A 14374-nucleotide genomic window follows, 5' to 3' on the forward strand; every position below is an offset into this window, starting at 1 on the left:
GCGCACCACCCAAACTCATTATTTCCCTCCTGTCGCCAGACTTTTCAAGCACTCGCTAAGCTGGTAAAAGTGATCTTGGGGAGATTAGTGTACCATATGTTACCCGAGAGGATTGCTGGTTCCTATATTTCGGTGATTCAAAGAAATATTGAGATCAAATTGATTCCACTTAATTGTATCATAAAAACCATTTAGTTCCATTTGAAAAAAATTACGCACCCTGAAGTCTTCCTTGGGCGTGCCAAAGTCAATGTCGACTTGATCCCAGAAAGCTGCTCCGGCCACAGGCAGTGTCGCCACGAGAGTGTTTCCGCCATCTCTGAGGCTTGTTTGTCGATAGATTTCCAGTGACATGCCTCGCATGGGCACGTTGTACCAGAAACGAACCTTGAATAGAGAAGGAAAAAATGCTGCAGACTAGAAATCCTGGCGCGAGCTGCGTAGGCTAGGCGACCAGCTTATCAATTTTACTTGTTGCGGAAATATCGTCGGGTTGAGGCTTCAGTCATTTTTATTCCCGTTGTTCCGAATCATGAATAACGTAGATAGTGACGAATTTATGCAGCTCATCATTGTTTCTGTCTTGCGTCGAGGTTACCACGGCAACGGGCATCTGAGATTCACATCTTGAACGGGTATATTTTGAAAGCATGACGTTTCAGTGTTCACATTAGAACAAGCGGGAGCGAACCTACAGCCCCCGCAGAGTGGCAAACATTAATTTTGAAATCAAAATTCCAAAGGTACTCGATATAACTCAGTAGATGTGTGCAAAAACGAAATACGCAGCGCGCACAATGTGCAAGGTTAAAGCCTTTGTGGGGGTTATTCTGTGTGCTTCGACGCTATCACCTCATTCCCCTTTTAAATTTGGGGAGCATGCATGCAGCTCATTCAGAATGTGTGCCTACGGATTTGAAAAGCTTGAAAGGTATGTTAAAAATTTCCTACAAACTGAGAAAAAAAACATGACAAGGGCCACCTTGGGCTGCAGATATACCCTCAGAAATTGATGTTGAACGAGCGGAAGATGCGCCTGAGCCATGCCACCTGGGGCCGATATAAAGGTCCCGCCTAATTCAGACCACAACCTACCTAGCTTTGTAATCCTAACCAAGCGTACGAAGACTGGAGCTTCCGCGTGCTTTCTTTTATTGAAAATACGGCCATTCGGCCAAGAATCGAATCCAAGTACTCGTGCGCAGAACTAAGAGTGTATTTAAAAGCGGGACGTTAGGTTTACGGAATGTTCGTAAGGAGAAACATTGTATTGAATTATAATTTAACACAAGCACTGCTTCCGCCATATGCGGGAAATGTTCACAAGGTACAGCGATATACAACTGCATTAACCAAACTTGTACTTACATGGCATGGAAGCTTGGAGTTTCGGCTAATGACGTAGGATACCAAGCGGGCTCGACTGGTGATCCCAGCCGCAACACCCCAGGGCCTGTACACTGCCATGTAGGCGCCTAAAAGATGAAGACGGGAGCGTCATTTAAAGGAGAACAGCTAGTATTTCGAGGGTTATGTCGTACCGATTTTGAATTTGCACATTCTATAGAACCTTAAGGGCGCACGACGAAGCTATTCATTTTCTCAGTCCTGAAGCGAAAAATTCCTACATACGCTGACATCTAGCCAGCAGATTTTGAAAGCAAGTATTATTGGTTATTCAAAACCGTATTGCTTTTCTATTCAGGCTAACGCTTTGCCTATGTTGCCCTCGATTGAAGGCACCTTGCAAGCAGGCGCAACACAGGTGACCTGGCTGCTTTCTCGCAACTAAGCGCCCCATGAATCGATGGTGATCCAATACGCTTGTAAACAAGGGCCAGGAAGCCCCCGCATTCAAACAAACAAGTCAAGCGGCGCGTGTCTAACCTTGTCCGCTCGAGGTAGTGTGGTCGGTGAGTGGAAGATTGGTCTCGGCTGTCCTAGCTATCCTGCGCGACCAGAACAGACGGGCCCCCAGTGTAGCGTCATTCGTCCAGTCCTCGCAGTGGACATCCTCAAAAGTGCACCGGCTTCTGATAGCAGAGCAGGCCACTTCTGTCTCGTCACTGCCGTCCTCACAATCCCAAGTTTGGTCACAAAGCCGACTTCTCTCGATGCACCAGTTGTCGGCGATGCATCTGCAACATGCGTCGGTAAGAGAAGCGCCGCTTATAAACAATTATTTCTGTCCCCGGTCTCGTCAACATCCATATTTGTATTTCCGTCTGCTGTAGTAAACATAAAGGCAAGAAAGCGATGGCTTAGGCACCTTATCGTATCGTGCGGCTTCGAGCTGTTTGCACTCGCATTATGTCGATTCGCATCGCTTTGGGAATGTAGCAAACAACCCGTTCTACGTGACGCCGTATGAAAGATATAAACGTGCAATGTGGTTCGCGTAGTAAGTCCACTGCCTCTTCGAATAGCGAACGTTGGCCGCACACAGACACGAACTGTGGCATTTTAATGCTCGTTTGCAATCCAGCGTCTTCAACCCAGCGCCAAAATTTGGTTGAGCACAATCAAGCCACGATAGTGTCGCTTCACCCGCCCAATAATTCGCCTGGCTACACTTCAGAACGCCACATATTGCGCTTGTTGTACAGCCCTCTTCTCATGGTTTCACCGATAATTACGTGCCCTAATCATCATCAGCATGAAACAATGTCACCACAGTGGGAGCAGCCTCGGAGATGGCGCCCGGCCCAACAATTGCCTACTCTTCCAGCATACAAGGCACTGTGATTCTCAAAATTTCCTACGCGTGTGTGGCCACGTTACAGTGAAAATGCTCCAAAAAGCCCCCCAAACAGCTGTAGCAAAAATATATGGCTGTAATCTGGACGAAAAATGAGGCCAGTATCACGATCTTAACGTTTCTTATTGAACCAATCCTCCACAAGAAGAGTCCACACTGCACTAGGGAAGCTCACTCAGATTCATTCTTTACTCTTGCCCGGTCTTTGAGATGAGTCGAGCAGAAATTTCCTCCTTACTTTTCATAGATCCTATAGGGATACGAAAGGCTGAACAACTTGTTTTATGTGGAAGATGAAATGGTTCTTGTCTTTTCAAGTTTCGATTCGCCAACAAATGGTGCTTTATTTGATTACGAATAAATATATAAAGCTGGTATTTCTCCCTCCCGTGTATTTTTTTTTTTGCAGTGTAAAACAGCGCTTCGCATTCCGATAATACCAAGCATTGCCTCCACGTCGATCAAGCCGCTAGGTGCTGCCACCCACCGGGAGGTGTAGAAAGTGTGAATAAAGCCGACAGCCAGCTTGGTAGCCTCGCCGCTTCCGCTGGCACTTCCCCCTTTTCGCAGCTGTTTGACTTCGATACTTACGCCGGCAGCGAGAACAGACGACTGTACTCGCGTCCACCTTCATAAATCCTTTAACCTCATGTCTCCCCAAGCAAAACGTCTGACCAAAATGGAAACTGAAACGGGCTGTCGCATGAGCTAGAGAAGCGGCTTGTTCAGTAACGCTTACTAGGCCGGAATTTCTGCCTCAATAAAAAAAAAGAAGCCAAAGACTACTCGGTAGACTAGTTAAAAAAACAACTCTTAAGTAAATTCCACCAATCATGTAGACACATTTATGTTTGAAACGCCACAAATCGTATGGCAGGAAAATGTATGCCGCGGCAACACCAGTTTCCACGCTTCTGGCATTTTCTGCGTTATTAAACAACCGGGGCATAGTTATATATCGTCATAAGCCAACTTGTTTTCCCCCTGCAGTGTCCCTTTACACCAAGACAAATGGAAGGGCTTGGCAGCTGCGCAAACAATGAAGAAAGCGGTTGTCACCTGAACATCTCGTCAGGGCAGGTGTCGTTTCGAAGTGTCGGGGGCTCGCAGGAGAGAAACTCAAGATCGTCGAGGGCTTGCACTGCTTGCTTGTTCTTACCGCGCTCAGCCCGCCAAGCCAAGCGTGCGTTTCGCAAGATTCCAATGGATGTCTTGAGTGGAGTCCACTGCTTCGGGCGCGCTCCTGATGTTAAAAGAACAATGCGTAGATAAGACAAAGGTTAGCAGATGGCATTCTTCTGCGCAATGTCGCTAGGCAATACAGGAAGCAGTATACAGTTGATTCGATGACGAAAGAATGACAGCTTTTGGTGCATGGCATGTGGCAGCTCATTCACCGCTTCGCTAGCGTGAGGAATAGCCCTATGAGCAGAACAATAATATGACTTGTCGTAAAAAACAGTGCGAATATTTATTCTGGCTTATTTATTTTTACATTTGACCAACTGTGGAGTAAAGCGCACTTTATCGACTTCGCCTGCCTCCAAGCTTGTCTTTGGCACCTTCAGGTGAGTCCATTGGACCCACAGCGGCGTCCACGCGACGCCACGTGGTGGATTGCGGCTCTGGTGCTAGTGTTCTGGCTGACTAGACCGGTGTTACAGCCCATTTATAGCCGCGAACGCCACAACGTGCAACAGAAGAAATTGGTGGAGTGCCTTCCGGTATTGCTCATTTTAGCTTCGGCCACGTAATGTACGGACAAAATTCAGTGGGATAACCTTAATCACGGAACAGAAACGAGGTCGTGTTCTAGCCTGATGGAGACGTAGAGTTCGCAGAAATACGTAATTTCTGGTAAACCCTTAAACAAAGCTGCCTTTCCCCGCTATACACGAAGGACAAACGATCTCTGAACTTGCCATCCGCCTGAAATCTTTTCCCGCATTTTGTAGCGCAATATTCTATGCTGTTAGGCAATATTTGAATAGGGTTCGCAGCTTAGCTTGTACTATCGTGCTTTTACGATACACCTTATATACGATCAGTGCCGTACGCACGATTTCATTTCAGGAGGAGAGGTGATCCCGATAACAAAAGGATAGCGAGAACATAACCGAAGAAATAAAGGTAATAAAACAAAGACAAGAATTTCACTCACAGTTGAAAATGATAAACTGCGGGGTGCAGTTAGCGACTCTGCACAACCTTTGGGCTGTTTTATTCATTTCGGGTTTTATTCACGGGTATCGCAAAATGGCTGGTAGCTGTGGTGAAAGCAATAGCGAAGCCGTTTAAGCTTGCGACAGAATAGTAATTATCCTTAGTCGTGATTTGATGGTAAGCACAATCAATGGGCTCGGCTGTCCGTCCATCTCCCCATCCTGGAAACCGAAAGCTTAGTGGCGGGGGGGGGGGGAGTAGGCGTACGCAAAGTGTAGCTTTCGCAGCTTTCGTTCAGTTTTTTTTTTTTATAAAACAGCGTTCGTATTTAGTTCCATCGATCAAATGCCTTAGCTAACAGCCCACCAGAGTCCTGTTTCTGCGTATAGTGCAGTCCACTCCACTATTAAATGGAACAGAAGAGTGCGCCTCCTACGCTCGCGCTATGGCTCCCACAGGCGCTCTGACGCGAAGGAGCCGCCGCATTGAGACATTATTTTGGAAGCACGCCCTCCTACCCTGTGTACGCCCACACGTCAGCTTCAGCAGACGTTCTGCAGAGCGCAGGCCACACGCCCCCGCCTTCTCTTTGACAGTAGACCGCGCTGTGCGTATTATACAAATCTGTGGCATGCAAGCACAGAGAGCAACCAGCGGCGCATATCACTGTGCCGAGGCATGCGGCCATCGCTTCTATTCCCTCTCAAGGAAGTACTCGGCTGCCCAAGACCTTAGGGTCTAGCAGTCGCATATTGGCAGTCGACTGCACGTCCGCGCTGTGTTACGAAGTCAGGGCGCGCTCACGAAAGGCGGTCCACAGTGGCCGTTCGGAGAGGCCGTCCGCGGTGGTCGGGTAGAGCAGCAGCTGCAGGCGGCAGTCGTCGGAGCAGTAGTACCACGCCTGAAGGCGGCAGCTGCCGGCTGTGCGCGACAGGGGCCGCGGCGAGTACAGCAGACTCGCGTCGGACTCGCCGCCAAAAGCCGAGTTGGCCAACGCGTACCAGCCCTCCTGGGTGCCGTCCGAGTGGTCGATGTTGGGCCGCAGTGCACGGTTGGCCTGCCGGAGGAAATCACGATACCCGTCAGTGCCCCAGGGGCTGGGAATAGCTGGAGCGAGCTTCGCCCCATGGCTGACGCGCGGATAACAACCACGCAAGCAAGACGAAGATACAAAAAGAAAATAAAAGCTTATATCTGTTCCTTTCGTTTCGCCTTATCGCGCACGTCTCATCGTATCCCGCTGCTTGATCTTTCTCCCAATTTTGTTGGCGTCTTAAGGCATCCTGTAACATCACGAACTAATGGCTCAAAGAAGATGATTATGCTTCAGTTTTCCCTGATGTAAAAGAATTCTCAGGATATCTGTTCCGTTTCAATGTCGCTGCAAATAAATGCGCGCATTTTCTTACGGCAGGCGCGTAAATGCCTTTTCGGGGGCATAAGTTTATTCACAATTCCCATTTTAACTTCAGATTTACCCTTGCCAACGAATCGTCTGACGTAGTGTCGCTGTCGATGTGGATAAGCGCAAAGTAAATCAGTCTGGTCATTACATGAGAGCGGCGAGCACGATCGAGTTATTTCGCTCAAGTGGTCCTCTCGATCGAGAATGAACGTGCATTTATGCCTAATGCGTTAGTCCCCGTACTTGAAAGCCGCATAATTCAGTATTATTTCTGTAGTTGGGCGCATTACGCTTAAGCGTTACGAAATAAAAGTGATAGATTAAGAATAAATGCCATAAAAGACGACTTTTGCTCATTTTTACATGCGTGAAAAAAGTTTACGATGAGCATTTCAACAGTGGTCCAGCAGCCCCTAATAACCGCAAGCCTTAGCCCGGTGCCCTGTTCGCATATTGCGACGAAGACTGCCAAAGTCAAGAAACACGACAACGTATGCCTTCGTTCACACTTTTAAGTATAGTTTTATTTGTTTCCTGGCATGATACATTTCGTTCTTGCCACTTTTCTAGCTAAAAGAAAACCGCGGCATTGCCGTGTCACTGAAAGTGCTTAAAGAAAATCACACTGTCTCACAAAAAGTGGAATCTATCTGTTATACTGATTGTATAAAGTTACATTCCATACAGTTTGGAAAATTGAAACGTGTTCCAAGTTGTTCAAACAATAATATTATTCGTGCTGGCAAGGACTCCTTTTGAAAAAAAAATTCTCCAGCAAACGCACCAGTTTCGAGTAACCATTACTCGCTTAGTTTTGACCAATCTTTGTGTTGTATGCGCGTGGAACCTGCACGTGCACGCTTTGATGCCCGTAACAGTGATCGGTTATACGGATAAATTTGAACCAGCGGCGATCTTCGACGAGCGCCTGGATTTTGTACACATAAGAAGTTTTGGTTTTCGCTGTCATCGGGAAGACAGCCGCCGCGTCCCCGAAAGCTGCGCGAACTTTTTGAGCGGTTTGCTGTAACACCGCGTTATTCACGTATATCAAATGCCCTAATATATTTATATATGCTCAAAGAAAGAAAGAAAATGGAGAAAAACATATATATTTCCAAAAATATAAATGTTTCAAGAAAATAAAAATGACCTACCACATTTACCCCTTTGCTTTCCTTGACTTTCTTGACTGTCTACCCTTATTTCATTTCATTTCATTTATTTGCTCCTTAAAGGCCCGAATGCATTACATAAGGGGGGGGGGGGGGGGGGGCTTGCGCCAAGGTATAAGAATACATACAGCGAAAACAACAACAACAAGACTACAATAAAAAGCAACATCAGTTAGGAATAGTGAAAATATTGTAAACATAATTACTGGAGAGAGAGAGAGACAGAGAGAGAGAGAGAGAGAGAGAGAGAGAGAGAGAGAGAGAGAGAGAGAGAGAGAGAGAGAGAGAAAAGAGAACGCGACAACGGAATTTCCACAATCGATTCGGCAGGGGTATCCCGTGAAGGCTGAAAGGTTTGCCGTTTCAAGTTTTTTGCGAAATATTTTTCGGTTAGGGCATGAAGCTGTCATTGGGTAGGGAATTCCAAATTGCTATTGCGTGAGGACAGAAAGAACTATTCATTGATAATGTAATTATTTCTATCTTCATAAAACGAGCCCCTCATTTCTTTTTCTGATTTCTGATTCGATATATATATATATATATATATATATATATATATATATATATATATATATATACATTTCAAATAGTCGGAATAATTAAATTTTATTCTCTCACATCTGTCTAAAAAAACACAGCCCCACGCACTTGCGACATTCTATTCCCGTGCAGGTAGTACAAGCCCGCCACTTCCTGTTTACTAGCGCCATCTACTAGTTAGGTATCAACCAAGGAGGTTGTATAAAACTTCTGGAGTGGAGGCGGCCCATAGCGGGCAACGCGGGGAGGTGAAGCCGGGCGAACCGGTCGGCGGCCATATTGCCGTGGGTAGAAAAGGCGCTGCGCCGGCAGGGACGCTGAAGTGCGGTCGCGTTTTTTTGGCTTTACAAGGGAGAAAACGATGGTAAGCTAGTATATCGATTACGATATTTGAGGGCAGACTGAATTTTGCCTTACGCGTAAGGTTTTGACGTAAGATATGGTTCAAGCAGCGAGTTCGCCTGTGTATATCTTACGGTGGTCAACAGAGCTGTCGATGCGGGAAAACGCGCAGCGCTATGCTAAAGGCACCACCCCTGATTTTATTTCAATAAACGTTTATTCGGTATAGCTAAGGCTATAGACCGCCCCCTTAACATTAAAATTACCTCATGTTGCGCGCCATGGCAAGAGATTCCTTGTTATAAGGTCACTATTAGCCGTGATTTCACGCTGGAAGTGCGGGACACGCGAAAGCGCGATTATTTGACGCTTGTTTCTTTTATCGGCGTGGCTAGGATTAATGAATGCTTATTCATTAATGATTAATAAATAATAATGCAGTAGCGGTTCGAATGGTTTCTAAGCAGTACTGCAAGAATCATATCCATCAGGATATTGCAATCTTTATATGTAGTGCAAATGCATGTTTTCTGGTTTAAACAACATGCCCAGTTTTGCCCTTGCCGAAGACCAAATTAAGCACGAGCTTTTGATTGATTGATTGATTCATTCATTCATTGTGGGGTTTAACGCGCTGACGCAACGCAGGCGATGAGGCGCGCCGTAGTGGAGGGCTCCGGATTAATTTTGACCACCTGGGGAATCTTTAACGTGCACCGAAATCTCGTTCACACCGCAGTTTTCGATTTTCGCCTTCACCAGAAAAGCGGCTGCCGCGGCAGGGAATCGAACCCGCGTTCTAGGGATGAGCAGCACAGTGCATTAGCCACTGAGCCAACGCGGCGGGTCTATTTCCAGCTTTTCAATCGTATTTTGCGAAATGGATTTGGCCCACACTGAAGCACATTAAAGCAGGTTTTTTTTTATTCCGCGTGCACTTTACATAAGGCGTGCGACTCGCATTGACTTTATTTTTCAAATCCAGATGGTTACTTAATTGGATGCACGACTACATTAACCAAGCACGTTGGCACGATAGTGGCGTGCTATTGATAAGAAAACTACTCGCATGCAGGAGATTACTCAATCACATTCACAACCTCGTTGACCGCACAAGTTCGGACGCGAGCAGCGTGCTATTGATAAGAAAATCATGTGGACGAAGAACGCGGAAGAGCATTGCGGTGCATCAAAAACTTCTACGAAACAGCGCTAACGAGAAACGTCAGTGCATTCACGTATGGTCGAATGTAAAAGAAATATATGAAACAAGAGTGCCTTGATTTTTGACGGTAACTGCCTTAGCAATACTCTGCATTTAAATTAGTGCGGAAAAACAATTTGCGCCCCACATATTTACAAACATGTGATTTCGTGCAGCCAAGCGACTACAGGACCACCACAACTACGAGCGAAAACATTCGCATACCTGCGTAAACAAGCGCGTACGGTATGCTCAGTAAGCGGACGGCAGGTGCTACGGCAAATTTTCCCTTTATATCACGCACAAACGGCGGGCAAATGTGCACTCATAACGTTATAATTCTAGTAATGCCCTCGAAACCCAAAACAAACAGACACCCTCAGTACTTACAGATGAAAGGTGATCCCCGACGCCTTCTTCGCGCGATTAGCGCAGCCGAACGCGACGCACGAGCAGACCATTTCTGCTTTCTACACCTTTGGAGCATCCATCCGCGAACGAGGGTCGAACGAACACGAGTTCTGCTCTTTGGCAAGAGAGAACTCGGAAGAACGACACATGGGGCAGAAAAAAATGTCATTGCGTCTACTGTTTATTTTAGTTGTTAGCGCCCAAGAATGTAAATAATTACCAGATGTGTGCGCCCCCGGCGCACGCACGGGCGACTTGCAAAGCGCTTAAAAACGCGGAGAGGGGAGCATAACCGAAACCACATGCGGCGAAATGAACGCGCGCAAGAAAAGCCCGGTGCGCTTGAAGGTAGCCGCATGAGAGAATCAACTTGCAGAACAAAACAAAAGAAAACAAAAAAAGAACGGAAGCAAACATATAACGTAACCCGCCGCAAAAACAAGTACATTATACGACGAATGCAATGCGTCTGCTACCGCGGAACGAGTTTTCTACCCACGGCAAGATGGCGGCCGTCGGCGTCAGTTTTCGAGCACCATCTCCACTCCAGAAGTTCTATACAACCTCCTTGGTATCAACCAAGGAGGTTGTATGGTATCAACACTCGCGCTATTTTCGTGAGCGAAACTGCCAAAAGGAGCTCTGTACTGGGCCTCCATTGATAGGGATAAAATGGAGTTTATAGCACTGACCACCAGTGTTCGAACCACAATGATTCAAACAATCTTCTTGACAAGTAGTGTTATTTATTTAACAATGTCTTTTAACTCAATTATGTGCATTGTTTTCGTGTATAAGGTTGGTCTAGTATCGTTTGGCGAGTCAAAGTGCAGTGCGCAACCTATCACAGGCTCATTACAGCGGAAATTCCGAGTTTATGCCTACATGCGAACGGAGTGTCAAGCTTGCTTGTCAACTGAGTTTTTTTGCAGGCTTGTTCCGTCAGAACATGCATTTCCGCTTTATGTAATAACCAAATTTCTCAGGCGAAGGTAAGCTGCACCCTTTTTGTGCTGACATTTTTTTTTTCACAAATGAGAAGCAAATATACCTCGAAACGGACTACCCTCCTTCTGGTGATGCTTGCACGCATGTAATTCATTATCGCTAAACAAATCAGCGTGTCGGCCGACTCGAAAGCCCTCATGAATGCTCACTCCCATTTTTTAAAATAAAGCGGACAACTTTACGGTGTAAGCAACAACGATTTTCCGGGAATTCTAAGATACATTTAACAGGAAAATTTCATCCCTACACTATTGCTTGCAGTAAGCACCCCCACCCTTTTAAAATACACCAAATTTTGGGGGCAATATTAGACATGTTACGTCCTTTGAACTTTTTCAGGTTACAGGGCCCGCTATTTTGGCCAGTGGTGTGTCCGCCGTCACTACTCTTTATTTTTTCAATAGCGATGACGCACAAATAAATGCCTTCACCTTCGAATAGGAGGCCTGGAGCAACTTGAGCATTCCCTCATCCTGGTAGAAACGACCTTTTACCTTGCAACCTGTGCAGCCAGGTCCGCATTAGACCACCGAGGGAGCTGTCTCTTAAATTAAAATAAATTGCGGGCTTCTGACACTTTCTCCCACGCACCAGCGCGAAAAACTGTCCTGAGCGAATCAATTTCCGCCTAGATGGCAACGGTGACTTATTAAGCTACTCTTGCACAGCCTGCTGCGTCCTTTCGCGCTGCCCTTGACGTTTCAGCTGCGCCAACCTCGAGGTATATTAGTCTTTCGCGTTGCAGTTTTTGTCGTATTCTGGAGCAGGGTTTAACACTTTACAGCAGGTATGGTATATTTAGTTGCCTAGTTAGCGGCGTTTATTTGTTTTTGCGAAAATGTTTTTAGGTGCGTCTTAGATATTTGTGGAACTGCTGTCCTTTATGTGCATGAGCAACAACTACTCTGTGAGAAAAATGTAGCTAGACAATTTCACCGCTACACTTTCGCGTGCAGCAAGTACCCCACGCCTTTAACGAACACCAAATTTTTCCTTTGCGACATCGTTGGTGCAAAAAACACGCAAAAAAATGTCGTAATCTGCCGCAGCAAGCGTAACATTAATTAATGTGGGTCGCAATTCGCTCAGAGCATTTGCCCTCAAATATAGCGGGCGTTTGCAGCTGCCATTGCCAGCACTCACTAACCCTGCACCACTCGTTCGGCGCGTACACTCTTGTTAAACCTGGAATAATAAGAAATAAGGAATTCAGAAATAAGGAAGTAAACAAGAAAATTGCAGTCCTACCCTTTTTATTAAAGTGACCCTGCAACACCTTTTTCAACTTTTCAGAAACCTTAAATGTTTGTAGAACGTAGTCAACCAACACATCCAGTACATAGATTAGGGGGTAGCAAAGTACCTCATTAAAAATTACTGCCCTATGACCACCAGATAACATAGAAACTTGTTCAAAATATTTTTCTCTCTTTCCGGGTCTTGGCGTTCTTCGGCTGCGGGAATTACGTCACTAAGCCCATGTAGCGGCTGTTGGCCGGCTTTTCTTCAGTTGTAGCAATGAACGCATCCGATAGCCGCTTTAATAAAGAGAAAGCCACAAAAGAAAAGTAGGAATGGAAGACGTATCTGCTGCGACGAGCAAAACAGGAAGCGCCGCTCCGTGCTGGCGATAACTATAGCTTTCGCAGTGCTTCCAGACGCGAAGGAAAGAGTGAAAGCGTTCAGCGGAAGTGTTGCAGAGTCCCTTTAGGAAAACAGCGTGTAACAAAGAATGTGGAGTTCTGGAGCTATATCAGAGAGAGAGAGAGAGAGAGAGAGAGAGAGAGAGAGAGAGAGAGAGAGAGAGAGAGAACGACCTTTAATGAAACTGGTGATGTCAGCCTAGCTAAGCTGCCTGGCCTGCTACGCCAGATGAATGCGATGACGATGATGATTATAATGATGAAGAGGATCAAATATGATTTTAACTATTTACAAAGTCTGATCAAGACTTGTGTCGTTTAGGTGTGCCAATAGGGCCTTTGTAGCACGCACAATCACAAAGGAGGTGTTGCATATCTTCACTAATATCACACTGTGGGCACAGAGGCGAAGTCGATTGGTGGATCTTGTAGGCGAAGTATCGCGTGTAAGCGACATTCAACCGTATAGACGCAGGAGGAGTTAATAAAGTATACCCGAAATAATTTGTGCACGTGTCCCTCATGAAGATGGCGATCATGACCACCTTTGAGGACTAAGGGTGATGCTGATGATGATGATCATGATTGTGGTGATGCTGGTGGTGGTCGTGGCGGTGATGACGAGAAGGAGGAGGAGGACTGCGACGACGATGCGCAGTTAGGTATTTTCGTAGCTAGAGACATTTCTTTTTTTTTTTCTGGAAGCCAAGCATTCATCAAATTCGGTGATAAAATAACGCAAACCAGGGCAATCCACATTCCCATAGCACACTTGGCGAGCATTTACACGTTAGCTGCGATACCTTTTCTGGTGCAGGTTATGCCTAGTTATCTTGTTCTCCTGTAGCTACGCGTCACTAGAAATGTAGCAATTGCAAAAAAAAGGGGCAAACATATTCGGGTTTCTTGAATAAAGGCCCAACTGATCCCCCATATACAACCCAGCAAAACGTACCCCCCGTAGCGTGCAATCCCCGTGTTTGCATGCCGCTGTGAACGCTGTGTTTTCCAGGCCCGGGGCTATCTTCAGCAACGTTAGATAAACAGCTAGACACGAGGTAAATAACTTCATTTCGATTGCACGAGGCAGTTACACATAGCTTATTTCCCACAAATATTTGAAACAAGTTGATTGTACACTCGTATTGTACACAACTCTCTAGAACGACCAATAATTGTGACCAAACGTGCAAAGTTGGCGAATGACGAGGCCCAGTGTAGGATTAGAGCAAAAAGTAGTATCTGCGCTGTGACAACACCGCAAGGCATGCATCTGCACTGTTTCACAGCGTAGATACTATATTTTGCTCTGATCGCATGCTGGGCCTCGTCATTCGCCAAATTCGCACATTTGGTCACGATGATTGGTCGTTCTGGAGAGTTGTGGTGACGCCCACCTGCGGCGGTTTTTAAGAGCGTACGGTCTAAAAATTGCCGATAGCTGTAACACCTTAGCGTTTATTCGTATTCACGATTAAAACTCTCGCAAACATATTTGCTGGATGCTCCCACTCGGCGAGCATTTTTTCTCCACCTTCTTTCTTCCAAAATTTCTTTATGTGTTTCAATGACCTACCGCACACTCCTCTTTGCTTTCCTTGGCATTCTTGACTGGCAATCTTTAATTCTGTATTATTTCAACGAGTCCCTCATTTCCCATATATATATATATCTATATCTATATATATATATATATATATATATATATATATATATATATAT

The 14374-nt window shown here is 45.8% G+C and overlaps 1 protein-coding gene across 2 annotated transcripts in view; it reads right to left on the reverse strand.

Moving 5' to 3' along the window:
* The window catches only part of LOC144149666 (MAM and LDL-receptor class A domain-containing protein 1-like), a 308201-nt gene that overhangs the window by 52156 nt on the left and 241671 nt on the right, over window positions 1–14374 (reverse strand). For both annotated transcript variants that reach the window (XM_077681331.1, XM_077681329.1), the window contains exons 74-78: window positions 5726–5978; window positions 3818–4001; window positions 1888–2138; window positions 1369–1475; window positions 220–387 (exon numbers count right to left, since the gene is read on the reverse strand). In XM_077681331.1, the coding sequence (XP_077537457.1) occupies window positions 220–387; window positions 1369–1475; window positions 1888–2138; window positions 3818–4001; window positions 5726–5978 (963 nt within the window). The remainder of the gene's footprint in view (window positions 1–219; window positions 388–1368; window positions 1476–1887; window positions 2139–3817; window positions 4002–5725; window positions 5979–14374) is intronic.

Source organism: Haemaphysalis longicornis, unplaced genomic scaffold (genome assembly GCF_048455015.1).
Source record: "Haemaphysalis longicornis isolate Haplotype H1 unplaced genomic scaffold, Haemaphysalis longicornis Haplotype H1 scaffold_1, whole genome shotgun sequence".
Lineage (NCBI taxonomy): Eukaryota > Metazoa > Arthropoda > Arachnida > Ixodida > Ixodidae > Haemaphysalis > Haemaphysalis longicornis.